The sequence below is a fragment of the Rhineura floridana genome, chromosome 19 (assembly GCF_030035675.1).
Source record: "Rhineura floridana isolate rRhiFlo1 chromosome 19, rRhiFlo1.hap2, whole genome shotgun sequence".
Lineage (NCBI taxonomy): Eukaryota > Metazoa > Chordata > Lepidosauria > Squamata > Rhineuridae > Rhineura > Rhineura floridana.
Genome location: NC_084498.1, coordinates 22340993 through 22366188, shown reverse-complemented (window position 1 = coordinate 22366188; position 25196 = coordinate 22340993). Strand labels below are relative to the sequence as shown.

Sequence of the window (25196 nt, the reverse complement as noted above, 5' to 3'; positions counted from 1 at the left end):
AAGTAAGAGCGTTAATACCTTCAGAGGCTTTAACTATTAACACAGAACAAGGAGCTGAGAAAATTAAATCTTGACACCATTCTGAAAAACACTAACCGTAGACATGGCTCCAATTAGCATGCGAAACCCTAAAGGCCAGGTTAATGCAGGTTAAATATTTGCAAGCACTGTGTTCAGGGGTGATCTGGGGGGGGGGGCGCAAAAGGATAATGGCACTGAACGGGAGAACTGCGAGGCCCACTAATTCTGGCCGTCGATCAAAGCCAGGCTCTTTCATTTTAAAAACAACGACAAAGGGGGACCTTTATAGGGCAACTTGCTTCTTAGTAAAATGTATTTCGTTTTTGAAAACTAACCAGCACATATTTATTTAGAAAGGCTCGGGGGAGCTAACCAGCTTGCTCATTAAGTTAACTGTAATTATGTCAGTGCTGACCCTTTGATTACATCCATACAACAAGGAGGATGTTTTTTTTTTCCCATAGCCTCTTCTCTTTGGAGATGAAAAACACTAGCCTCTTCCTGACTGCCTTACAGAAAGTGATTTCAACTCCACTCTGTTGCTTTTCTCTGGTGAACTTTTATCATTCTGTTACGTCCTGTGCGAAATGTAAGGCACAGAGAGACTGGGAGTGTAGTGGCGAGTCAATGGCCATTGCCCATGATGGCCATGTTCTGCCTCCAGTGCACTCCAGTGTAACGGTTGCTTAGAATCACAAGGGGAGCGGGCGGGAATGATGCTGTGCTCATGTCCTGCTTTTGGCCTTCCCTTTGGGGCATCTGGTTGGCCCCCAGGAGAACAGGATGCTGGACTAGAGGGGCCTGACTTAAGGACTCCTCTTATGTTCTTATCACAGCCTGACCTCATTCCTCAAGACTCTACTAGAAACTCATCCTTGCCAGGGCTGGACAGTTTCCCGTCAGGGGTAGGGAATCTATGGTCTTCCTTCTGGTTTGGCCACTGTAAGAACATGACGCTGGACCTGATGGGCCTTTGGCCTGATCTAGCAGCCTCTTCCGATTATTTTACTCATGGAGGAGAAGGCCATTAACCCCAGCTCTGCCTTCCGACACCATCCCCCCTCCCAGGCTGTGCCCCCCTCCCCTTGTCTGGCTTGGGACGGTGGGGAAAACGTTGATGGAAAAGTTTTACCAATTCTGGAGCATGCACATCAGCTGCATCTTCCCATGATCTGTCAGCCACCCCATAGCCTTTCCAGTGAATCAAGTACTGCAGCTTGTGGCGTCTGATCCTGGAATCTAAGATCTCCTCAACTTCAAACTCAAGCTGCTCATTTACCAGGAGTGGAGCTCCGGGAGGTTCCTCCGGCTGTAACTCACTGGGAGGGGCAGCTTTCGTTAAGAGGGATCGATGGAACACAGGATGTATTTTAAACGTGTCAGGCAGCTTCAGTCGGTATGCCACGGGATTGATTTGAGTTTCTATTTCGAAAGGACCCACCCTCTTGTCTTGTAATTTTCTACATTTGCCCGGCATCTGGAGGAAGCGGGTGGACAGCCATACCTGGTCTCCCGGTTGAAGGGGGGGGCCCTCCTTCCTGTGCAGGTCAGCAACTCGCTTGTACTCCGTTTTGGCTTCGTTTAACTGCTGTTTCAGTGTCTGTTGCGCCGCTTGCAATTCCTTAAGGAAGTTCTCAGCTGCCGGTACCAGCATTCCTTCTGAGCTGCTTGGAAAGACTTTAGGATGGAATCTATAATTAGTGAAGAACGGGGTTTGTTGAGTGCTGGAGTGCAGAGAATTGTTGTAGGTGAACTCTGCAAAATGCAAATATGATACCCAGTCATTCTGTTGATAGGACACATAACTTCGTAAATATCTTTCCAAAACGGCGTTCAAGCGTTCCATCTGCCCATCTGTCTGGGGGTGATGGGCGGAGGAGAGTTTTAATTCCGTCTGCAACTGTTTCCACATTGCTCTCCAAAATTTGGCTGTGAACTGAGTTCCTCGGTCTGAGACTACGCTGTTTGGCAATCCATGCAGCCGGTAGACTTCTTTTATGAATAACTTGGCCGTTTCTTTAGCCTCTAAGGCCCCTGCACAAGGAAGAAAGTGTGCCATTTTGGTAAGTAGATCCACCACTACTAAGATGGCTGTCATTCCTTGGGACTTGGGTAGATCAGTTATAAAATCCATGGAGAGGTCCTTCCAGGGTTCGTGTGGGACAGGCAACGGTTGTAACAGTCCTGCTGGTGTCCCTGTTTGTGTTTTTGTCCGCAGACAGACAGAGCAGGACTTTACATAACTCTCAATATCCCGACGCATTTTAGGCCACCAGAAGTCCTTGGCCACGTTCTGAATGGTCTTGTAAATCCCAAAGTGTCCCGCTGTGAGGGAATCATGACACTGGCGTAGGATTCTGAGCCTTAATTCCCCTTCTGGCACATATCTGGCGGTTTTGAACCATAACAGTCCATTTCTCCAGTGAAAGGTTACTTCTGAGTCTTGACCTTGTCCCGTCTCCTGCTGATATTTTAGCATGTCTGCATCTTCTTGTTGTGCCTTTTTGAGTTCCTCTTCCCATGAAGGCTGGCATACTCCCAACGTTAATTTCTCTGGCGGGATTACGTACTGAGGCTGGTCCTCGGATTCACTTTCTTTGTATTGTGGCTGTCTGGATAAGGCATCCGCTCTCTGGTTTTTGGCTTGGGCATGGTAAGTAATCTGGAAGTTAAACCTAGTGAAGAACTGGGACCATCTTATCTGTCTCTGGTTCAGCTTTCTGGCTGTTTGGAGGCTTTCAAGATTCTTGTGGTCGGAGCGCACTTCAATTCGATGAGAGGTCCCCTCTAGGTATTGTCTCCAGTTTTCAAAAGAGTCCTTGATGGCCAGCAGCTCCTTCTCCCAAACTGTATAGTTCTTCTCTGCAGGCTTTAACTTCCAAGAGAAGTACGCACAGGGTTGCAGCTCCTTCCCTTCTTGGTCTAATTGTAGCAGGACCCCCCCCCGATGGCAAAATCTGAAGCATCTGCTTCCACTACGAAAGGGAGGTTCGGATCAGCAAAGCGCAGAATGGGCTCAGTAGCAAACCTTCTCTTCAGCTCCTCAAAGGCCTTGGTGACGTTCTCTGTCCATTGAAACTTCTTCTTCCCCCTTAAACAGTCAGTCAGAGGAGCTGTTAATTTGGAAAAGCCTGGAATGAACTTTCTGTAATAATTGGCAAACCCCCAAAACCATTGTACATCCTTTTTGGTGACAGGTTGGCCCCAGTCCAATATGCAGCTTACTTTCCCTGGGTCCATCTCCACGCCTTCCGCTGAGATTCGATATCCAAGGAAGTCTAGAGACTTGAGGTCAAATCCACATTTCTCTAATTTAGCATACAGGTGATTTTCTCTCAGTCTCTTCAACACCGTCTTCACATGCTGGTCGTGGTCTTCCTGGTTCTTTGAGAACACCAGGATATCATCTAAGTAACAGATTACATACGTGTCCAACAAGTCTCTAAACACGTCGTTCATGAATTTTTGAAAAATTCCTGAACTTCCACAAAGCCCGAACGGCATGACCAGGTATTCATACTGTCCGTAAGCGGTCAAGAATCCTGTTTTCCATTCATCTCCCTCCTTCGTTCTGATCAGATTGTACGCTCCTCTCAAATCCAACTTCGTGAAGATTTTTGCAGAGCGCAGTCGGTCCAGCAACTCTGAGATCAGGGGCAGCGGGTAGCTGTTGGGGATGGTGATCTGGTTCAATGCACGATAGTCGTTACAGGGTCTGAGTTCCCCCCCTTCTTTTTCACGAACAATAGTGGCGCTCCAGCAGGGGATTGTGAGGGGCGTATGAATCCTCACCTCAGGTTTTTATCCAGGAATTCCTTCAGGGCCTCCCTCTCATTCTCTGTGAGAGAGTAGATTCTCCCTGATGGGATGCTGGCTCCTGGCACTAGATCAATCGCACAGTCGTAAGGGCGGTGGGGGGGTAAAGTCTCTGCCTCTTTTTCATCAAACACATCTTTGAATTCTTCATACTTTGGCGGCAGGGTCACTTGCTCGATCTCTTGCACTGCCCCCGCTAAGGTGTTCTTGATTCCTTCAGGTTGACAGTTCTCCTGGCAATACTGTGAGGTGAACCACACCACCGCCTCCTTCCAACTTATTTTGGGTTCATGCTTTGCTAGCCAGGACATTCCCAGAATCACCTCAAAGTTCGAGAGATCTGACACGTATAGCGAAATGAACTCTTCGTGCCCAGGGATTTGAAGTTTCACTTCCTCCGTGGCTTGTGTCACCCCTCCTGACTTCAGGGGTCTCCCATCGATAGTCTCCACAGCTAGGGGAGCGTCCAGTTTCCACCGGGAAATTCCATGACGCTTGACTAACTTTGCATCAATAAAATTTGTGGAGGCTCCACTGTCAATTAAGGCAGTGGAATTAAACACCACTCCTCTGGAAGTTGTAATCCGAATAGGCAAGACCAACACCCCCTTTGAGGGAGGTTGGATCGTTGGGGGGCCTTTATACAACGCTGCCCCCAGTCCACCGGCCTGCACGTGGACTGGGTGTTCTAGTTTCCCGACAGCTTGGCTTTCCCCCCTTTCAGTCCACAGTCTCTGGCCACATGGCCCGGCTTTGAACAATAAAAGCATAAACGTTCCCGGCGTCGTCTTTCCTTTTCTTCTTCCGACAGTCTTGGCCTAGCCCCTCCCTGTCCCTCAGTTGCATTACCTGCCATCCCTGTAGTGGGAAGGGTCTTGTTGCGGGATGCCGAGGCTGAGTATCTCGGGACCTCCTGCTTCCTTTCCAGGCGCCTTCCTTCCATCCGGTGATCTATCTGTAGGCATAGCCGGATGAGCCCTGGTAGGTCAGCGGGGGGGGGGGGGAGGTCCTGGCCAACTCATCCAGGATTTCAGCATTTAATCCACTCCGGTACATAAACATCAGGGTGGCGTCATTGTAACCAGTTTCCTGGGACAGAATTTTAAAAGCGTTAGTGTACTCGGAAACAGTCCCTTTAGCTTGCTTCAGAGCGCCTAGTTGCCGCGCTACTGTTTCAGCCCTTTGCGGGTCTTGAAACATCTCGGTCATCTCCTGTATAAATCCTCTGTACCTTCCTAAGACAGTATCCTTTCTCACGAGATACGGAGTCACCCATTTTGCAGCTTCTCCCTCCAGGAGGCTAATCACGAAAGCTACTTTAGCCCCATCGTCTGGAAATTCCGTGTGCCTGACATCCAGATATAACTCACATTGAGCCACGAAGGTTGCCAACTGATCACTTTGTCCCGCGTATTTTGGGGGCAATCCAATGGGAACCTTTACTACGGCAGCTGGAGGGGCTGTTCGCATCTGGTCTATCGTGGCCTTCAAGGTTTGATTATCCGTCTTCAGCGCCTTGACTGCTGCTAGCAGGGCTTGAACATCCGTCTGCAAATCAGCTACCTTAGTCCTCAGGAGTTCCACTTCTTCCGTCTCAGAAGTGGGGTTCGTCCCCCCCGCTGCTCCCTTTGACATCTTGTCCCAGTCAAGTGAAGAGAGCGTTGAGGGTGATTTAGGTGGCTCTGTCAAGCTGTCAGGCCCAGGATGTGACTCAGGAACCAGACCAACGATTGTAGTTAATTCGTGTTTTATTAGGGTAATGTCCAAACAAAGACTGCGTTTTCTCATGAATCAATACAGGGATACAGGTCCTGCGGCATTGGGAGAAAGTTGACAGAGCAAGGGACTTCTTCCCGCCTGTTCTTTAAGAAGGGGCCAAACGGGCGCGCAATCTTTCGCTCCTCCTTAACTGCCCCTCAGGTACTGCCCGCCTTCCCCCCTTCTCTCCTGTCTTTTCAGCTGTCTGCGTGTGCGCGGTGAGGGGGGAAGCATCACCCCCTCCTCTTCTGAAGTTTCCGATTCCAGGATGGGGGATAGGGGAGGGGCTGATGGTAAACTGCCTCCCCGCTTTTCGGCTGTGAGCAGCCCTCCTTCTTCCCCCTCTTGCTCTGAGCCTGAAAGAGGGGGAGGCGTGAGAATGTCCAGGGAGGGCTCAGGCTCCCCGTTGCTAAGCGACCTTATCACTGGCAGTTCCTCTGTTTCATCTTCGCTCCAAAGGGGGGAAGTTCCTCCCCCTTCCCTCTGCCATCCATCCGAATACTCTTCTCCCAACTCTCCGGGATCCAGCTCCCCCGGATTGGGACCCCAGCTCTGCCTTCCGACAGTCAGGGGTAGGGAATCTATGGTCTTCCTTCTGGTTTGGCCACTGTAAGAACATGACGCTGGACCTGATGGGCCTTTGGCCTGATCTAGCAGCCTCTTCCGATTATTTTACTCATGGAGGAGAAGGCCATTAATGGCTATGTTCTACCTCCACTGTTGGGAGGCAGTATGCTTCTGAATACCAGTTGCTAGGAATCGCAAGAGGGAGACACCACCACTGCTTATGGGCTTCCCACAGGCATCTGATTGGCCACTGTGGGAACAGAATGCTAGCCTAGAGGGCCTTCGGTTTGTTCCCGCAAGGCTTTGATTATGAGCATCGCACTAAGACAGGAGAGATTCTGATTCACAGCTTTGCTTGGCCATACAAGCTCATTGGGAGACTGAGACAGGAAGAACTTATTTCACAGGGTAGTTGTCAGGGTAATGTAACACACTGAGCAAGTTGAAGGAAGGGTAGGACAATAATGTTACTACTGCTTATCAGAAGCAGCTTTTAAAAAATATAATCTCTGAACACTGAACGGTCAAGACCTGTATGAGAACAGAACAAACAGCCAAGTTTTTGAAAGGGGCTATACTATTTGGGCAATGGGAGTTTCTGGATCCTGTCTAGCTTTCTGGTTCCCTTTGCTGGCCTTGCCTCATTTGCTCCTCTGTAGAGTAACTTCATTCTGCAACCCTCTCTGCCACAGGATTCCAGACTCTCTAGAAACCCACAAATCAGGCTCTGTAAGTATGCAGAGTGGTTAGGTGCACTCTAACCATGGGAAATATTTACAAGATGTATTTAACTCTAGGGGAAGAAAAGGATCAGCCCTTACAGTACAAAATCCTCACATGCCACAACAAAGGCAAACTGTACCCTTCAGAGTCATTCCAATTTGTCAAAGCTACTGAACATAGCAGTTCTGTGTATGATAGCTATGTGCAGCCTGCAGATACTGGTCAGTTTGGCTTCCTAAACTAGAACATGCGGCTAAGTAGTCAAACAGAAAAGGCAGACACCTTTTTCTCAGTGAATGACAAAAAGCTTCCATTGTCCTCATGTTTAAGGTCTAAAAGCAGCAGGATTAAAAGCAGAAATGTTTTGGTCAATCACTATAGGGCAATTCCTACCTGCTGCCCAGCAGCTGACTTACCATTATTGGGGCTGAATCCATCCTCATTTGGATAGTTTGCTGGAGCGACTTGGATGGTTGCAGAGGTTGGAAACACCAAGATGTGTGTACAAGAGGCATCCTGCGGAGTATTCAGCTGGGACGACTGCAAGTTAAGGGCAGTGCTGCGGCCAAACACAGATCCCATCGTAACAGCATCTTTTTCAAGGGAAGCAGAGCAGAGCTGTCAGGCCTCAGACTGGCCCAGCCACCATCAAAAAGTGAGTGAGCATGTGTGTGAACTTAGGACTATCAAAAGCAGCACTAGGTATGAATAGGAGTGAGAACTCAAACCTTGGCCCCTCAAACCAGTGCAGCCCTACCAGAACACAGTGGCCTGCCTATAGTTTGCCTTTGGACCAAACCTTAGCGTTCTTCCTTCTCCCTCACACACGCTAATTCTCTCCACAATTTCTTTGTTCAGGCAAACCATAGTCGGCTGTTACATCTAAATCAGCAAACTATAATTTGTGATTACCCTCCAAGCCTGAATTGGAAACCATGGGTTGAAGTGGATTTTCCCATCCAAGTGCAAAATATAACTTTCTGATGTGGACATAACTGGAAATTGTGGTTTCCCCAAACAAAGAAGGCTATGAGGGAACTATGGTTTCATGTCCAAATGAGCCATCATCTTCACTGCTGTTTACTGTATCCATGTAATGAGCCTTATTCATGTCATTTCCCACTCCAAGGGTTAAAAAAGAAAAACAAAGGTTTAGAGTTGAGACCCAGTGCCTGCAGGAAGAAGGAGAACATCGCCACCCAGGGAAGGAGAGCCTGCTGCTGCTGCTGCTGTTGGAACACCACCTCCACCACCCTTCCCAGTGGGACTGGTGCCTGGCAGACGTGCCTCCTGCAGGACCAGGTCCCAGGTACCCAGCCAGCTGTGACTAATTTCCATCACCTGTCCCTCTTTGGAGGGATACATAAGCCGGCTGGCTGAGGTGGCCTGGGAGACCCAGTGCCTGCAGGAAGAAGGAGAACATCGCCACCCAGGGAAGGAGAGCCTGCTGCTGCTGCTGCTGTTGGAACACCACCTCCACCACCCTTCCCAGTGGGACTGGTGCCTGGCAGACATGCCTCCTGCAGGACCAGGTCCCAGGTACCCAGCCAGCTGTGACTAATTTTATTTTATTTTATTTATTTTATTGGTTTCATTTATAGACCGCCCATAGCAAATAGTTCTCTGGGCGGTGTACAAAAGGTTAAAATACAAAATATGACAATAAAATCAAGCTACACACAATAACGTTATAAACATTTAAACATTTAACAGTTAAAATGCCTGGGAGCACAGCCAGGTCTTAACCTGGCGCCGGAAAGACAGCAGCGTAGGCGCCAGGCGTACATCTTCGGGGAGGCTGTCCCACAGTTCCATCACCTGTCCCTCTTTGGAGGGATACATAAGCCGGCTGGCTGAGGTGGCCTGGGTTTTTGTCTTTTGTTTTGCTGTTTTTGGGGGGGGGGGCGGGGGGGGTGTTACTGTTTTTACTGTACCGAAGGAGAAGGCCTGCCTGTCGGCGTACCGGAGGGAGCTATGTGTAGATCAGAGGGGGTTAGTGTGTGGGGGGGTGGGGGGCCACAATATTGAAAGGCTAGGCGGCAGATTCTGTAGGGGCGTGGGTAGCAGGCTAAGCCAGCATCGGGGAACTAGGGATAGACGCTTAATACCCTTGTTCCGGGCCTGTTTACCACCAGAAGATAACTGAGGGAAGCAGAACTCCATCCAATCTTCGACTGCTGTTGTGTAACGCCAGGTCTGTGGTACAGAAAACATCACTCATCCAGGATATGATCCTGGATGAGGACGCAGACCTGGTATGTATTACGGAGACATGGCTGGATGAGGCCTCAGCTCCTATACTTGAGGCCATGTGTCCAGCCGGTTTCCGATATGCACAGCAGCTGAGGATTGGTAGGCGGGGAGGGGGAGTGGCAGTTATCTACCGGGAATCTTTGTGTTTCGCCAGACCCCCTCTCCACGAGACCAAGTTTGTTGATTGCATGTACTGGAGGTTGGGCCCAAAGGGCAGTTTAGGGATTCTGCTTGTGTACCGCCCACCCCGCTGCGCAGCAGAATCCCTGACTGAGGTGCTCGAGGTAGTCTTGGCTGTGCGATTGCTCTCCCCCAATCTTGTGGTGATGGGGGATTTCAACGTACATGCCGAGGCTGTCCTCACAGGAGCCCCTTGGGATTTCATGGAAACCATGACTTCCTGGGATCTGCACCTTAGTAATATAGGGCCTACCCATGTAGCCGGTCATGCTCTCGACCTTGTGTTTGTCTCGGGAGGGGAGGATAGTGCTCTGAAAATGGGGGTGAATTCTTCTAACCCCGTGTCATGGTCAGATCACTATCTGGTGAATATAGATTTCTCGATGCCGCACGCCCTCCGCAGGGGACAAGGACCTATTAGAATGGTCCGCCCCAGACGCCTGATGGAGCCCAAAGGATTCCTGAATGCGCTGGGGGATACGGAGCTGACTGAAGGTCGCCCGGTCGAATCCCTGGTGATGGAGTGGAATAAGGAGATCGCCAGGGCGGTGGACCGGGTGGCTCCGAAACGTCCTCTCCCCCTGAACAGAACTCAGACAGCACCTTGGTATACACCACGGCTGCGGGGTCTGAGACAGGAGGTGAGACGACTTGAGCGCTGGTGGCGGAAATCTTGCACTGAAGACGATTGGACACGGGTTAGAGCAGCAACAGCTGCCTACCAGGTGGCAACAAAGGCAGCAAAGAAAAATTTCTTTGCTGCCTCTATTGCGTCGGCAGAGTGTTGTCCCAGGAGATTGTTCCAAGTGGTCCGAAGCCTGGTCGGTCCAGTTGCTCAGGAACCCATGGAACATTCTAAAATCTCCTGTGATACTTTTGCTAAACACTTTGCCGATAAAATCGAACGTCTGAAGAGCACGCTTCCGCTCGCCGTGGAGACAGCAAGTGGGCCAGAGTCGGCCAGTTGCATTCCGGTCTGTTGGGATCGGTTTCAGCCTCTTCTCTCTGAGGAAGTGGACAAGGTGCTCTGTACTGTGAAGCCGACCACCTGTCTGGTTGATCCTTGCCCATCATGGCTCATCATGAGCTGTAAAGAGAGACTGGGCGAAGGGATCAAGGCGATGGTGAATGCATCCTTGCAAGAGGGTGCAATGCCATCAGCCCTCAAGGAAGCGGTAATAAAGCCCATCTTAAAAAAACCGTCCTTGGATCCCCAAGAGTTAAACAACTTTCGCCCAGTCTCTAATTTACCATTCTTGGGCAAGGTGATTGAGAGGGTGGTGGCTGTGCAATTACAGACACACTTGGAGGAAACGGATTATTTAGATCCATACCAATTGGGTTTTAGGACTGGTCATGGTATGGAAACAGCCTTGGTCGCTCTGGTGGATGATATGTGGAGGGCATTGGATAGGGGTGAATACACCTTCCTTGTCCTCCTGGACCTCTCAGCGGCTTTCGATACCGTTGACCACGGTATCCTTTTAAACCGCCTAGAGGGATTAGGAATAGGAGGCACTGTCTTGCAGTGGTTCCATTCCTATCTCTCGGATAGGCAGCAACGGGTGGCATTGGGAGATGAGGTTTCAGACCCTTGGCCTCTTCATTGTGGAGTGCCACAGGGTTCTATCCTCTCTCCCATGCTATTCAACATCTATGTGAAACCGCTGGGAGCAATCATCAGGAGTTTTGGGTTGCAGTGCCATCAGTACGCAGATGACACTCAGCTCTATCTCTCCTTTAAGTCCTCACCGGAGTTGGCTGTGAATACCATGTCCAAGTGCCTAGAATCCGTAAGTGGATGGATGGGAGAGAATAGGCTGAAGCTGAACCCCGACAAGACTGAGGTATTACTTGTGGGAGATAAAAGGAAGTTAGGAATTACTGATCTGATGCTTGATGGGGTAAGTTTACCCCTGAAGGACCAGGTCCACAGTCTTGGGGTCATACTTGACTCCCAGCTGTCCATGGAGGTTCAGATTACAGCAGTGAGCCAGGCAGCTTGGTATCAATTACATCTGATACGGAGACTGCATCCCTATCTTCCTGTTCGCCTGCTCCCTCAGGTGATACATGCCCTGGTCTCCTCTCGCTTAGACTACTGCAATGTGCTCTACGTGGGGTTACCCTTGAAAACGGTCCGCAAATTACAGCTGGTACAGAACGCGGCGGCACGCTTGATTACGCATAGCTGTCGCTGGGATCATATCACCCCAGTATTATTAGATCTTCACTGGCTACCAGTTGTCTACCGGGCCCAATTCAAGGTGTTGGTGTTGACCTTTAAAACCCTATACGGTTTCGGCCCAGTATATCTGAAGGAACGCCTCCAGAATCACCGATTGTGCCGCCTGACGAGATCAGCCTCGCAAGACCTTCTCTCGGTCCCACCGGTGAGAACAGCTAGGCTGGTACGGACCAGAGAGAGGGCATTCTCTGTTGTGGCCCCCACCCTCTGGAACTCTCTCCCTTTCGATCTCGGACATGCTCCCTCCCTGTCCAGCTATCGCCGAGCCTTGAAGACCTGGCTGTTCAGGCAGGCCTACAAGATTGGGACAGATTAACTTATGTTACAATTGATTTAATGAATGGTTTTTTAGCTTAAAATTTGAGTATGTTGATCTATATGCATTGTTTTTATTCTTGTTGTTCGTCGCCTAGAGTGTCCCTAACCCGGACAGATAGGCAGCTGAAAAATAAAATTTATTATTTATTATTATTATTATTATTATTATTATTATTATTATTAGAGTTGTCATTTGGGGAAGGTTTTTCTAGGGACACAGAATATTTAAAAATCAAAATATTAAGGGAAGGCGGCAACAACTTTTAAAAGTGGCTACCCTGGGCCTGGTCTGGAGGCTCCACCTGGTGGAAAAGGCTGCGGCTTGGCTGTTGATAGGGACAGAGTATCACTGGCACGTAACTCCAGTGCTCAAAAGCTTGCACTAGCTCCCCATATGCTACCAGGCCAGGTTCAAAGTTTTTGTATTTACAAGGCCCTTGACAACTTGGGCCCAGAATTCCTCAAGGACTGCCTGATCTTGCCCAATCACCAAGGTCTTTGGGGGAGCCAAACTTTGTTAGTAGTCCCCCACAGCTTGGATGCCTGGCTCATATCTATCAGTAGCTTGTGTTCAGTATTGTGGACCCAATTTTATGGAACTCCCTTCCAGCTGAGGTCAGACAGGCGCTGTTGAACTCCCAGCACCTACTGAAGGCATTTTAATTGAAGTCTCATATTACCATTTTAAGTGATTAATTTCCTTTGTATTATATTCCTCGATCATCGGAGACGATTGTTGTTAAGTGGTATGTAAATTTCTCTAAATAAATAAAACAAACTTTTCTATCTTTTAACACACAAAATGATGCCACTTTAGGCTGCTATGCTTATGATTATGTTATGATCTTGCAAGAAATGCTGTTGAAAAATATTAAGCTGGGATGCAAAGTACTTACAGATGGTTTAGATAAGGCCACAACTGAAGCCCTCTTCAGAAATTATAAGAGTTATGTGAGTATCACCATATGGGTGTGTGTGTGATGATGTGTGTGCCAAGCTCCACCCTCCCATCCCAGAAAGTTAGAGGCAAACTTCTGAAACTGGGAGCTGCCTGTACTTGTAGAGCATGCCCTTACAATTTAGAACGCTCATCTCTGCTCCTCAGGTGAGAGGTGATAACATCTTGATGAAGCCTACATGTGGGACTGTGATTTATTTATTTATAAAAATATTGGTATACCACTATTTTGTTAAAAACATCAAAGCGGTTTATGACATGTTAAAAACAATAACCATAGAATAAAAATATTAAAATAAAAACAAAGGTCAACTGTTGCAACAACAAAAAAAAGCATCTTCTTAATCACCTGCACAAGTCTGGCAGAACAGAAGGGTTTTCAGCAGGTGCTTATAAGTTAAAACAGAAGGCACCTGCTGAATCTCTGTTGGTAGAGTGTTCCAGAGAACTGAGCCGATGACACTGAAGGCTCCATTTCGTGTCGATGTTAAATGAGCCTCGCCAACTCGGGGATGACCAAAGCTGCTCTTGCAGATGATCTCAGCGATCAAGCTGGAATATAAGGGTCCACGTGGTTCCTAAGATACCTGGACCTAAGTTGTTCAGGGCTTTGTAAATTAATACAAAGACCTTGGACCTGGCTTGGTAGTGGATGGGCAGCCAATGCAGATGTTTTAAAAGTGGTGTCACATGTTGTCGGCCATGTGCCCCCTATCAGCAGTCTGGCCAATTGCCTTTTGTCCTTCCTCTAGATCTGTCAACGTCCAAATGTTAGACTGCAGTGCTCACACAGAGCTTATGAATGTGGAGCCCAACCCACACAGGCCCAAACCAGTGTGATATTTTCAATGATTTTTCAACTGGTAGCAATTTGCGTGGATTGGACGAGTACATGTTAGGCTCTAATGAAAACACTGCAACTAACACATGGACTCCAGCAGAAATGGGGACAGTCTAGGCTGGTGCAGGTATTAGACAACACAGGAAGCTGCCTTATACCAAGTCAGTCCATTGGTCCATCTAGCTCAGTACTGTCCACACTGACTGGCAGTGGCTCTCCAGGGTTTCAGGCAGGGTTCTCTCCCAGCCCTACCTGGAGATGCCATTGGGGATTGGACCTGGGACCTTCTGCATTCAAGTCTGATGCTCTACCACTGAGCTTCAGCCCTTCCACAGAAGGTGGAGGCAGTCCTAGTGTTCCACTACAGGTGAACTCTGCTTTCATCTGAACTCCAGATTCATCAGCCAGACTGAAACAGAGATGGAAGCATTTCATATTTTTGGGTTGAGGAATGGGAAAAATGCCATTTCTCTTCACCGTGTTTCGTCTTTTCACAGAGCTGAACATATGGTATGGTTCTTCAACATATGCCAAAGTAGATATAGTAAAGCCGGGGGGTGGGGAAGTGTCATTCTGAAAACAAATCAAGCCCCAAACTACAGTGTAGGAAGATGAGATGCCAAAGAAAGCTAAAATGCACTAAGCACAGCACCAGACACCGCTGGTGACATATTACCTGGCATCACCACAAATGACCCTTGGGGCTCCATGGCAACCAAACAGGCACTGAGAATTGAGGGAGAATCCGCAGAAGAGATGCCACACATTCGACACACTTCCTTCAACTGCTTGCTGATTGTTTGCAGCGAACACTCTCCAAGCAAGATGCTCCAGTCTGGAGGAGGGAAAGCAAGGGAGAATATGCAATTGGTCTCTCTTGGGAGGGAAACCTTCTCTCACTCAAGAGTCACAACAGTGTTTAGCCCATAAACACACACACAGTATTTAACCCGTTACTTGTGGGAAAAGAACACCCTGGAGGGATGAGCCATATCTGTGCATTTTCCCACATGACTCAACATTGTTACACACTCCTCCCTGCAGAGTTCTGCATCCACACACTCAGTTTCCCTTAGTACCATTCTCAGGTTTGTGGTCCTTATGATTAAGGCTCTCTCTTTTCTGTCCCATTTTCTCCTTTATGCCTTTCCCTTATCATCTTTGCTCTGTGGGCTCATTCGTTCTCCGCATTCGCGCCTCTTTCCACCCACCTTCCTTTCCCCTCATATCATTCAGCCACCCAAACGTTCCAACATCTATACACATCTGGGAGCTGGACATGTAATTCTGCACTATTGGTGAAAACTTTTGTTTTCTTAGATGACCTTTCTATTCACCCAGGTTTCGGAACTGCATTTTTCCTTAAAGGCCATTTAATTGCCCAGGCTTCGCAAGTGCAATTGCAGACTAACCTCAGGCTGTTGTGGCTTAGTTGTGGTGGTAATCTGAACTGAACATATGCTGCCGCATTATTGTCATCCAGGGCTGTTATCCCTCAAGTAGCATAATACCAGTAATCAACTTAGCAACCTGTTTAAGACCACATGGTCAGCATACCTTTCAATTCCCCATGGCCAAGTCGCCCAAGGCGTCCAATCACCACTCTCCAGGGCAGTGATGTCATCTGGACAATCCCAATACACCATTCCCACAGCTTCTGCAAGCCAATTTTACGGGCTGATACTTTGCACCTCCTCGATCTATGGAGAAAACAGAACAAAGAATATATTTTTGTAATTTCAGTCTCCTTCAGGTCTTCCTGCTGTAGCAAATCCTCATTCAGGAGTTCCCTTATTTTTCAATTATAGTTGACCATGCTCTTTTCACTTGATTACTTGCACTGTGGTAATATTACCTCATTTCATCCATGAGGTCACAAGTTGGCCTGAAGCAAGCTACCCTCTCTAAGCATCCCACCTGCCATAAAGGAATAATAATGCTGACCTACCTTACAAGGCTGGTCAAAATAACAGAGGAGGCATTTGCTTATATAAGTGATAAGTATCCCTTTTTTATTATTATTATTATAAAGTAATAATTTTATCACAGCAGCTGGTATAGCACAGTGGGGAGGAGAGCCTGGCTGGGAGTCCAGAGTCTGTGAGTTCAAATCCCAGCTCGTGTTTCCTGGGCATCAAGGGCCAGCTAAAGATCACCCCCACAGGGAGTGGCTCAGGGGTTACGTGCCCTGCCACCTGTGCAGCCGTGGGCAGGTGGCACAGTCCCAAGGAGCCCAATTGCTCCCCAGCTGGCAGCTGTGGACAAGGAAGGGGCTGGCTTGTGCAGCTGTGGCAAGCTGAGCAGGCCCTCGCCAGTGGGGAGGACTAGCCTCAGAGGAAGGCAATGGTCAACCCCCTCTGAATACCGCTTACCATTAAAATCCTATTCATAGGGTCGCCATAAGTCGGGATCGACTTGAAGGCAGTCCATTTCAATTAATTTTATAATAAAAAATCTGGGCTGAAATCTGAGATAGCAATAATCTAACTTAAAATGTGAATTCATGGGATTTCTACCCCCATTTGTTAAGAACTGAAGAGCACTAGTATAAATCCACATGGATGATTATTTGTTACGCAGGCAACTGAACAGCACTATCAGGGTGAAACCACCACCACTACCACCTGTCCTTCACCAGAACGTCCCAGGGCAGGTCACAGCAATATAAAATATATTATTAAAAATAGTTTTAAACAAATTACATTCAGAAATATAGAGGGTCCATATATACCAAATGTCAAAGGTAAGGGTGAAGAGGGGAGTCTTCAGCATACAGTGGAAATTATATAATGAAGATGCCAGGCGCACCTTTGTGGGGCGGGAATTCCACAACTTAGTGCCTGCCACAGAGAATGCCCTCTCTCAGGTGGTAGAACTACCAAAAGGGCACTTTCTGCCAATCTCAAAGCCCAAGAGGGTCTGTAGGGAAGGAGGTGGTCTCTCAGATATTTGGGACCTGCCATTTACAGCTTTAAACACTAGCACGAGCACATTCAATTGGACCCAGAAAGTAACTGACAACCAATGAAGCTGTTTTAAAACAGAGGTTATATGAGATCTAAGTGGAACCCCATCCAATAATCTGGCCACTCCGCTGCATTTTGGATCAGTTGAAGTTTCTGAGTTGTCGTCAAGGGGAGCCCCAAGTAGAACACATTGAAATAATCCAGCATGGGAGCTTGAAATTGGGGTAAATGGAGTCAGACCAACAGCCCATCTAATCCAGTACCATTTCCTGTGGCTGGCAGCAACTCTCTAGGGTGTCAGGGAAAGAAAGGTCTTCCCCCAGCAAGGCTACTCAAGATCCTTTTAACTGGAAATGCTGCAGATTTAACCCGAAAACCATCTGCATGCAAAGTACACGCTCCGTCACTATGCGCAGAAACCTGCTTCTCCTGCCCTACCTGTTTGGCAAATCAATGTTGACAATGCAGGTTTCCAAAAACTCGCCATGCAGGTCGGTACAGGAGGCCAAGAGCCAGCGCTGGTCATGAGATAAACAGTACCCAACAAAGAGCACATTGTACTTCTGGCTGGCTTCTCCAAAGGTCTCTCCCAGCTCTGTCTGTTTGTCTTTGATGGGTGCCAGGATAAATGGAGGGGAGTACAGCTGAATAGGACTAGGCCGCTGTAAAAAGAAGACATTGTATACAGATGTAAAAAAGAAAATGAGATGGATTAGCACCAAGCGCAAATAGGAATGTAAAGCTTTTAAGGTCACAGCAGCTTCCAGCTTGTGGCAAGTCATTTGCCTGAAGCTTGTATACCTCCAACGCTCAAACTGCAAATGTTTCAAGATCCTTGTCATATAAACTTCTCAACACAAGCTCAGAACTTAGTTTTCTGGAGCAAGAACGAGTGTCATGCCCATCTGCTTCCTCCCTCCCATCCCTCTCTCTCTCATTTTCTTTTATTTTAATGCAATAGTTTTGGGGTTTATTAAACCAAAGCTTTCTACTGGATGAAGGAGGAACATGCTTTAAATGGATCTTCACATGGAATTTGGTGGTTTTGACTCAGTTGAGCTTTGCTCACGTTGGACTGCCTCTTGTATTAAGTGCATAATTATTATGCCCAACCGGCTTGTGCATTGGTGCTGTCCTTTTTAAACAAACAAAACTAATTATATGCAAAAATTACATATCTAATACATATAAAAGAGTCATGCTTCATGAAGCAAAATTTTAATAAGTAATTTTTATACAGTTATAGGAATTGTGGTGTGCATTTGTTTAAGTGCTGCTTACTCTAGGACAGTAGTCATCAACCTTTTCAGTCCTGGGGCCTACCTTTAACCCAAACGTGCATTTTGGGACCCATGTCTTAGTTTTTTTTACCATATGGTGGTGCTGCTGCTGTTGCAACCCATCTTAAATCAGGTTGTGAACAGGTAGTGGATCATGACCCACCAGCTGAAGACCAATGCTTTAGGAAACCTAGAGTGTATATAAGTTTAAGTCAACAGAGATGATCATTCTGGTCCCACTAACTATGCAACTCATTAATCCTTAGCAGAATGACTTAGAAAGAAAAAAAAAAGGTGTCAAACACTGCTTACTTTTTCTTTCTTTTGCAATATCATGTTTCTGGGTGGTTTTGCCTGGGCAAAGTTTGTTGTTACTTACTCTAGTTGGAAGTTCAACTGACCTAAAGGTAATGAGATTACGGAATCAGCAAATCTCACCTTTGTGTTTGCTTCATTCCAAGAGACAATCTTTGAGATGTTTAGTAACACATGAAAACGAAACTAATTATCCTTCGTGGTTGATACTTTTAAAATTCAGGGGGAAAATGCATCCCACCAACCTCTGCAAACTTATCAGCGCGGTTTACCTGTTCAATATATAAAAACTGACTTGGTAGCCTTGGAGACTGTCACTGCTTTTGATTTCTCAAGCACCGATTTAAAGCACTTGCCCTTCTCTGTCTGCTCCTTGTGATAACTTAAGCACAACACAGTGATTAGATACTGCAAACACATACTAGCTGTCATTTCACCTTTTCAGGGCAGGGTGCGTGTGTGTGTTAGTTAAAGCACTCACCTCTGGGTTCTTGAGAGTCATCTCAATGTTGGCTGCTGGCCCAAAGCCAGTCAGGGACTTAATGTGAATCTGTGTGGGCAGCAGTCGCCTGCACTGGCAGTAGACTGAAAATGCCAGAGACTTCAAGTGCTGAATATAAAAGACCTGCTCGTCCTTCATGGTCTGCAGCATGTATTGGCAAGGCACAATCTGAAGAGTGAAAAGAAACCACAAAGCTAGGGTTAAGGCTCAGATTAGGAACCCTTCACACATTTCATATTTAAGGGGCACCTATAAAATGTTTGTATACATACACACAAAAATGGAGGAGAGCAGATACAGATACGCTATTCTGGGAGTTAGAGATAGGCTGTAGCTTCTTGACAGTAGCAAGCTTGGTCACGCCATCCCTCAAATGTGTGAAGCAGCCATTATTCTGCTCCTTCTTATAGGAGGTGTGCGGAACCTTTGATTCTTTGGATGTTGCTGAATTACAAATCCCCTCAAAGCTTTAGCAAGCATGGCCAACAGACAGGGATGATGGGAGCTGCAGTTCAGCAACATCTGGAGGGTCAAAGGTTCCTCATACCTGCTCTACAATATGAGAAAGTGCCATTTGCCACAGAATGGGATGTCCAAGGATGTTCATGCAAACACACTTCTGACATCATTTCAGTGATCCAGAGACAATCTGCTATCAGGAATACAGACCTGTTATGCCTCCCCTCCCCATTTCTGTCAGCCTGTTTATGTACTGTAACTTCATAGTTTTCAACACAACTTCTGATACCCAAGCCTGTTTCAGAGAAGCTATGCTTAAACCTGAGCTCTCAAACAACAGCAGCTGCAGTAGGAAACCTCCGTCTGGTTTGTTCCACCACAGACAGGGACTCAGTATGGTGGAATGCTCCTTCATCCAAGAAAAAAAGAAAGAAAAACACTTTCACATAGAAAGCTAGATATCAAGTAGAAGAGATCCTAGCCAAGGCTTCTCCCTGACATGCTAGCTTTCTACGTGGAAGCTCCTTTTATCAGTGGGAGAGCATTCCAACATATGAGTCTCCACCTCCTGTCTGAAGTGGTAAACTCCAGATACAGGTTTACTTCCTCTACTGCTGTTTGTGAGGATTAGGCCTCAGATTCATCTGCACTTCACTGAGGTCAAGCTCTTTACAGAATAAATCTTGAACTGTGTGGAGTAATCAGTTAGCTCTTGGGTACAGTAGATGTACATTTAACATTATATGTCTATCAGGCACAGCCAACTTTTTCTGGGGACTTTTGTGCCTTGTCTTGCTACAGAGCCAGCAGAAATCTATTAAAATATTCCAGCATGGCTACATTCACAAAGCAAATGGGATTAGACCAAGATTTTAATTTGAATGGTTTTGCAGGAAAACTGTGTAGGTGTCCTCTGAGATGTTTGGTATTAGGGGCATGTGCTGTACCCTACCCTACATAAACTTTTTTCCTGCTCCAAAGCCACAATAAACCCATAAAAAGACAATAGCTTTTAAAATGTTTGCACGAGCTGTGCTCCCCGGAAGAAACTTGTAGAAGAGAATGTGCTATACTCAATACGCCCTGTTGTGATTTATTTAAAGAGCTTTGATTTCCACTGGCAAAAGGCCGTGTACTTGAAAACCAAACTACAGGATCATGGATATAAACGAGACTCATAAAGAGCTGGAAAGAGTTGGCATTGTTAGGCTCAAAATACAATGACAATACTAGCGCACACTCTTCTCCCAGACACCTGAGGTCATACACTTTTCCTTTCACACACTTCTGAAACACTGGAGCAAGGATCCAGGGTTTCTCCGATTAAAGAAATTGTGTAGACCCAACTGGCTTCAGGCCTGGTTTTGGGACAGAAATCGCGTTGGCCACTTTGGTAGATGACCTAGGCCGAAACTAGGTGGGGAGTGTGTGTCCATGTTGGTTCTACTGGACTTTTCAGCAGCGTTCAGCACCATCAGCTTTGGCATCTTTCTGGATTGCCTGGTTGGGATGGGAGAGAGGCTGCTCTGAACTGGCTCTGGCCCTTCCTTGGGTGTCGGTCCCAGGCAGTGGCTATGGGCAGTTCCTATTGGGCACCTTGGCCATGGGTGTGAGGTGTCCCTCAGGGATCAATTCTGTCCCAACACATTTAATGTCTACAAGGAATCTCTGGGAGCGACTGCCCAAGGGATGTCATGAAGCTGTATTTCTCTTTTTCATCTAATACCAAAGAAGCTGTTAGGTTCTGGACCCAGCTTGGAAGTGGTCATGGGCTGGACGAGGACTAGCCATCTGGAGCTCATCAATCCAAACAAGTCAGATGTGCTCCTGGCCAGAAGGTAGATAAGCTCTGATATGGAGATTCAGCATGCTTTGGATGAAGTTGTACTCTGCTAGAAAAATCAGGTTCACCGTTTGGGAGTGCTCCTAGATACAAGCTTTATAGTCTTGATAACCATGTGGAAGCTGTGGCCAGGAGTGGCTAGGAGAGCTTAGGTGGGTGCGCCAGCTGTCACCCCATTCCTGAGGAAGTCAGACATGGCTACAGTAGCATATTCCTTACTCACATCAATGGGCTCTACGTTTTGAAGACTCTTTGCAAGCTGCAGTTGGTCCAGAATGCAACAGCAAGGAGGTCAGCGGGCACACACTCATGAGGCCCTGTTACTCCTACCCTGCAATGTCTTCGCTGGCTGCCAGTTTGCTTCCAGGCACAGTTCAAAGTGTTGGCGATCACCTTTAAAGCCCTAAATGGCTTGGGCCCAGGATACTTGAGGGACTTCCTCCTCTCATGCCATCTTGCCTGCTTCTAAAAATCAGGAGAGGCCCTTCTCTGTGTCCCTCCTTGGGTGGAGGAGTCGTTGAGGATGACTTTTTTCAGTGGCTACACCAACATTGTGGAGTACCTTGCCCAGTGAAGCACAGATGGACCCCTCTCTGGGTGGTCTTTTGCTGACTGGTGACAATGGTTTTATTCTGGCAGGCTTTTGCCCACTAAGGTCATTTCCGCTGTTGTTGTTTTTAACGGTGCACATTTTATTTGTTGGGTATTTTATGTATTTTCATTTCTGTATGCTATATTTAAATATCTATTTTTGTTGTTCAGCTGCCCAGAGTGATGCAGGGGCACTAGAAGGGTGGGGTATAATTTTTTTATAAAAACAAACAAATATGCAAGTTACCTGGAGAATGAAAGAATTCCTCATATGTTCAGGCAAGTTGTCCAGCATCTCTGTGTAACATCGCATCAGACTCAAGAGCCAGAAGTTGGCTGAGGTGGATTCCTCCTCTGCAGTGTAGGTGAAAGGGTCCACCATATAGATGACGACAGCTGGGGGGTAGGCGTGGCTGTCTGCTGACTCAGGTTCAGTGGGAACTCCTATCCTCTCCCTCTCTGCAGAACTAGAAAAGAACAGAGTACTTAGTTTAAACTTTCTATACTAAGAGACAATATATTTGGAGACTATGGGCGCCGTTCAACGCTTGTCCTACTCAGAGTAGACCTACTGAAATTAATGGGCATGACTAATGCAGGTTCATGAATTTTAATGGATCTACTCTAAGGAGGACTTAGATGAATATAACCCCATGTTTGGAAGACCGGCACAGGAGAAAGGGAGGGGGAAGTCCCAAAGTAGCACAAGAAAGAGAAATTAATTGCCCCAAAGGCACACCATAGTGCATAAACAGTGACTTATAAAGACATGGCAGCTTAATGCCATGGGTGACCATGGCCTTTTCCAAAGCCTAAGCGTTGCCTGCACCAAACACAGACTATACTCCAACATAACTGCTGGGAGACAGTTCTCCAGGTAAATATTTTGCTACTGGGTGGCAAAATGACTCTTTTGGTTCAATCTGCTTCCAATCCCATCCATGTTGATGTATCACTGATGTTGGTTTTGTTTCAGTTTTAGTCTTGTGTTTTAATTTATATGTATCATCTGCACTGCGGCCTTTGGATGAAAGGTAGACTAAAAATGACAGCGATAAATAAACCAGCTGAAATCAATTGACTTAAGCAGAGTTAATTCTGAGGTGGATTGTGACTCAAGTGTCCAAAAGAAGAAGAAAATAAAGAAAACCAACGATCATTGTATAATATGTGGAGATAATCTACAGCAGGGGTTCCCCAACCGTGGCCCATGAGCTTGATTCAGGCAATCCACAGTGTTTGTGTCTGTGAAGCAGCTGATGTAAATGGCGGCAGCAGTGGCTGCTACAGGAAGGACTGAAAGTAACGGGTGGGAGGAAGGGACTTGAAAGGAGTGGACGGGTGGGAGGAAGGGACTTGAAAGGAGTGGAGACGGCTTTATAAGAGGATTAGGCAAATACATGGAGGATAAGGCTATCAGCAGCTACTAGCCATGATGGCTATGATCTGACACCAGGGTTGAAGGCAGTATTCTTCTGAATACTGTGTTATAATTTGAATTTTTGGAATTCATTGCAATACAAACATCACACATCACCTAGAAGAGTGCATTACAATTGCTTACAACAGGCAGAACACTCGTTAAGTAATCTGCCAAGACCCTCAGACATTTTCAAGTGGTCCATGGGGGGAAAAGTTTGGGAATCACTGATCTAGAGAACATTAAACACACACGCGTGCGCAGAGCTAAACCTCACAGCTGTGATGCTCGCTGGGCATACCTTTCCTGCCCTTCTTGTTGCTGTTGAGATGAATTATGCCCTGCCTCTGCATCTCCTCCGGAGACTGTGCTTCCTTGGGGCCTCTCTGTGGAGTTTACACCAAGAATTGGATTTTGACCTTGAGGAAGGCCACCGCTGAACCCTGAAGAGGAGGTAGTGTTTGTCTGGTTAATACTGGGCACCGAGGAGGATGCTGACAGCTGTGGCACTGTGGATCCCGAGGCTGAAGTGTTGCCTGCTGGGAGGCTTGTGGTCCCACCATTGGGTGCGGAGGTGAAAGAACCGGCAGTAGGAGGAGCCCCGGATGCAGCGAGGCAGGCCGAATTGGGGGGAATCGATGCTGCGCTCCCGGACATTGTCTGTTCCTGGCTTGATGATGGCGGTGAGACTGTCTGGTGTTTAGGTGGCATCAGCAGGCTGCTGTCAAGTTGCAAAGTAGCTAAGTAAGGTGCTGAAAGAAAACACAGAGGCAAAGGTGTTAAAAACCGTAACCAAGAAAATGAGCTCCCTGAAGAGGAAGCCTTGACAACAACAAAACACTGCGCTGTCTAGGCTTTCAAAATAGCAGACAGGCAGGCAGACAGATTTATTTCCTTTGTAAGTATTTCACTGACTAGGAGTCAAGAGGCACTGCAGAGTTCCTGCAGTGTGACAAGTAGGAGGAAAGGGAATGCATGAATTTATTGCTAGTTCAAGTTAGGGAAGCACACAGAGCGTAGCTGTATATGTCCAATTTTACAAAATGTTCTAGGAACTGGCCTTGCTGTTTACGTTATTGACAGGTATCACTGATAAGTTCTTAACTGAGGACCAAACTTGCCAGTTGTTCTGGTGTTACATCAGGAAGGGCAGTCAGGCCCATTCATTAGTCAATGGACAAGTACGGTGATGGGGTCCTGGGTTTCTTCTCAGCAAGAACTCCATCACACACTGATATAGGATGCCCATAACACTGGCAAGAGGAAGGATACCTCTCCTTTCTCATTCAAGCACAACTGCATCAGATCTTGTTTTGGGGCTATTTGTTTAGCAGAAAACTGTTCTTCCACTTTTTTAAAAAAGAATGTTAACATTGTAGGATATGCCAAGCCTTGGGGATAGCACAGAATATCAGGTTGCATAGGTTTGGACTTCTATCTCCCTGGAGGAAAGAGGCATATTCCTGCATAGACTGGAAGGGCAAGAATGGCTGAATCCACACTCACAAACACACGTTCAATGATAGGGAGTGCATCATTCACACAGGTGGCATCTTTGTCATCTGATATGACAAAGCCTTTTCCCCAGTCTCAAGAACCTGCGTGGTCATCATATGCTGAGTCACCTGTGTCAGGGCATTTGTGGGTGGGTAGGTGCATGACAGAAAGGACCTGATAGGACAGATGCATCCTGAGAGGTCATATACTGCCTATTCCTGTTTTAGTGTGTCAGCACACTTGGATGAAACGGATTATTTGGATCCATACCAATCGGGTTTCAGGACTGGTCACGGAACTGAAACAGCCTTGGTCGCTCTGGTTGATGATTTGAGGAGGGCATTAGATAGGGGAGAATCCACCTTTCTTGTCCTCCTCTATCTCTCAGCGGCTTTTGATACTGTCGACCACAGTATCCTTCTGCTTCGCCTGGAGGGATTGGGAATTGGAGGCACTGTATTACAGTGGTTCCATTCCTTTCTCTCCGACAGGTACCAACAGGTAGCGTTGGGGGAGGAGGTATCAGACCCTTGGCCTCTCAATTGTGGTGTGCCACAGGGCTCTATCCTCTCTCCCATGCTATTTAACATCTATATGAAGCCGCTGGGAGCAATCATCAGGAGATTTGGGCTGCAGTGTC

At 47.2% G+C, this 25196-nt stretch overlaps 1 protein-coding gene across 1 annotated transcript in view; it reads right to left on the bottom strand.

Moving 5' to 3' along the window:
• The window catches only part of MED13L (mediator complex subunit 13L), a 195155-nt gene that overhangs the window by 15826 nt on the left and 154133 nt on the right, over nt 1-25196 (bottom strand). Inside the window, exons 21-27 of the mRNA XM_061602384.1 lie at nt 23361-23811; nt 21887-22106; nt 18726-18914; nt 17088-17311; nt 15241-15383; nt 14360-14518; nt 7302-7478 (exon numbers count right to left, since the gene is read on the bottom strand). Coding sequence (XP_061458368.1) covers nt 7302-7478; nt 14360-14518; nt 15241-15383; nt 17088-17311; nt 18726-18914; nt 21887-22106; nt 23361-23811 — 1563 coding nt within the window. The remainder of the gene's footprint in view (nt 1-7301; nt 7479-14359; nt 14519-15240; nt 15384-17087; nt 17312-18725; nt 18915-21886; nt 22107-23360; nt 23812-25196) is intronic.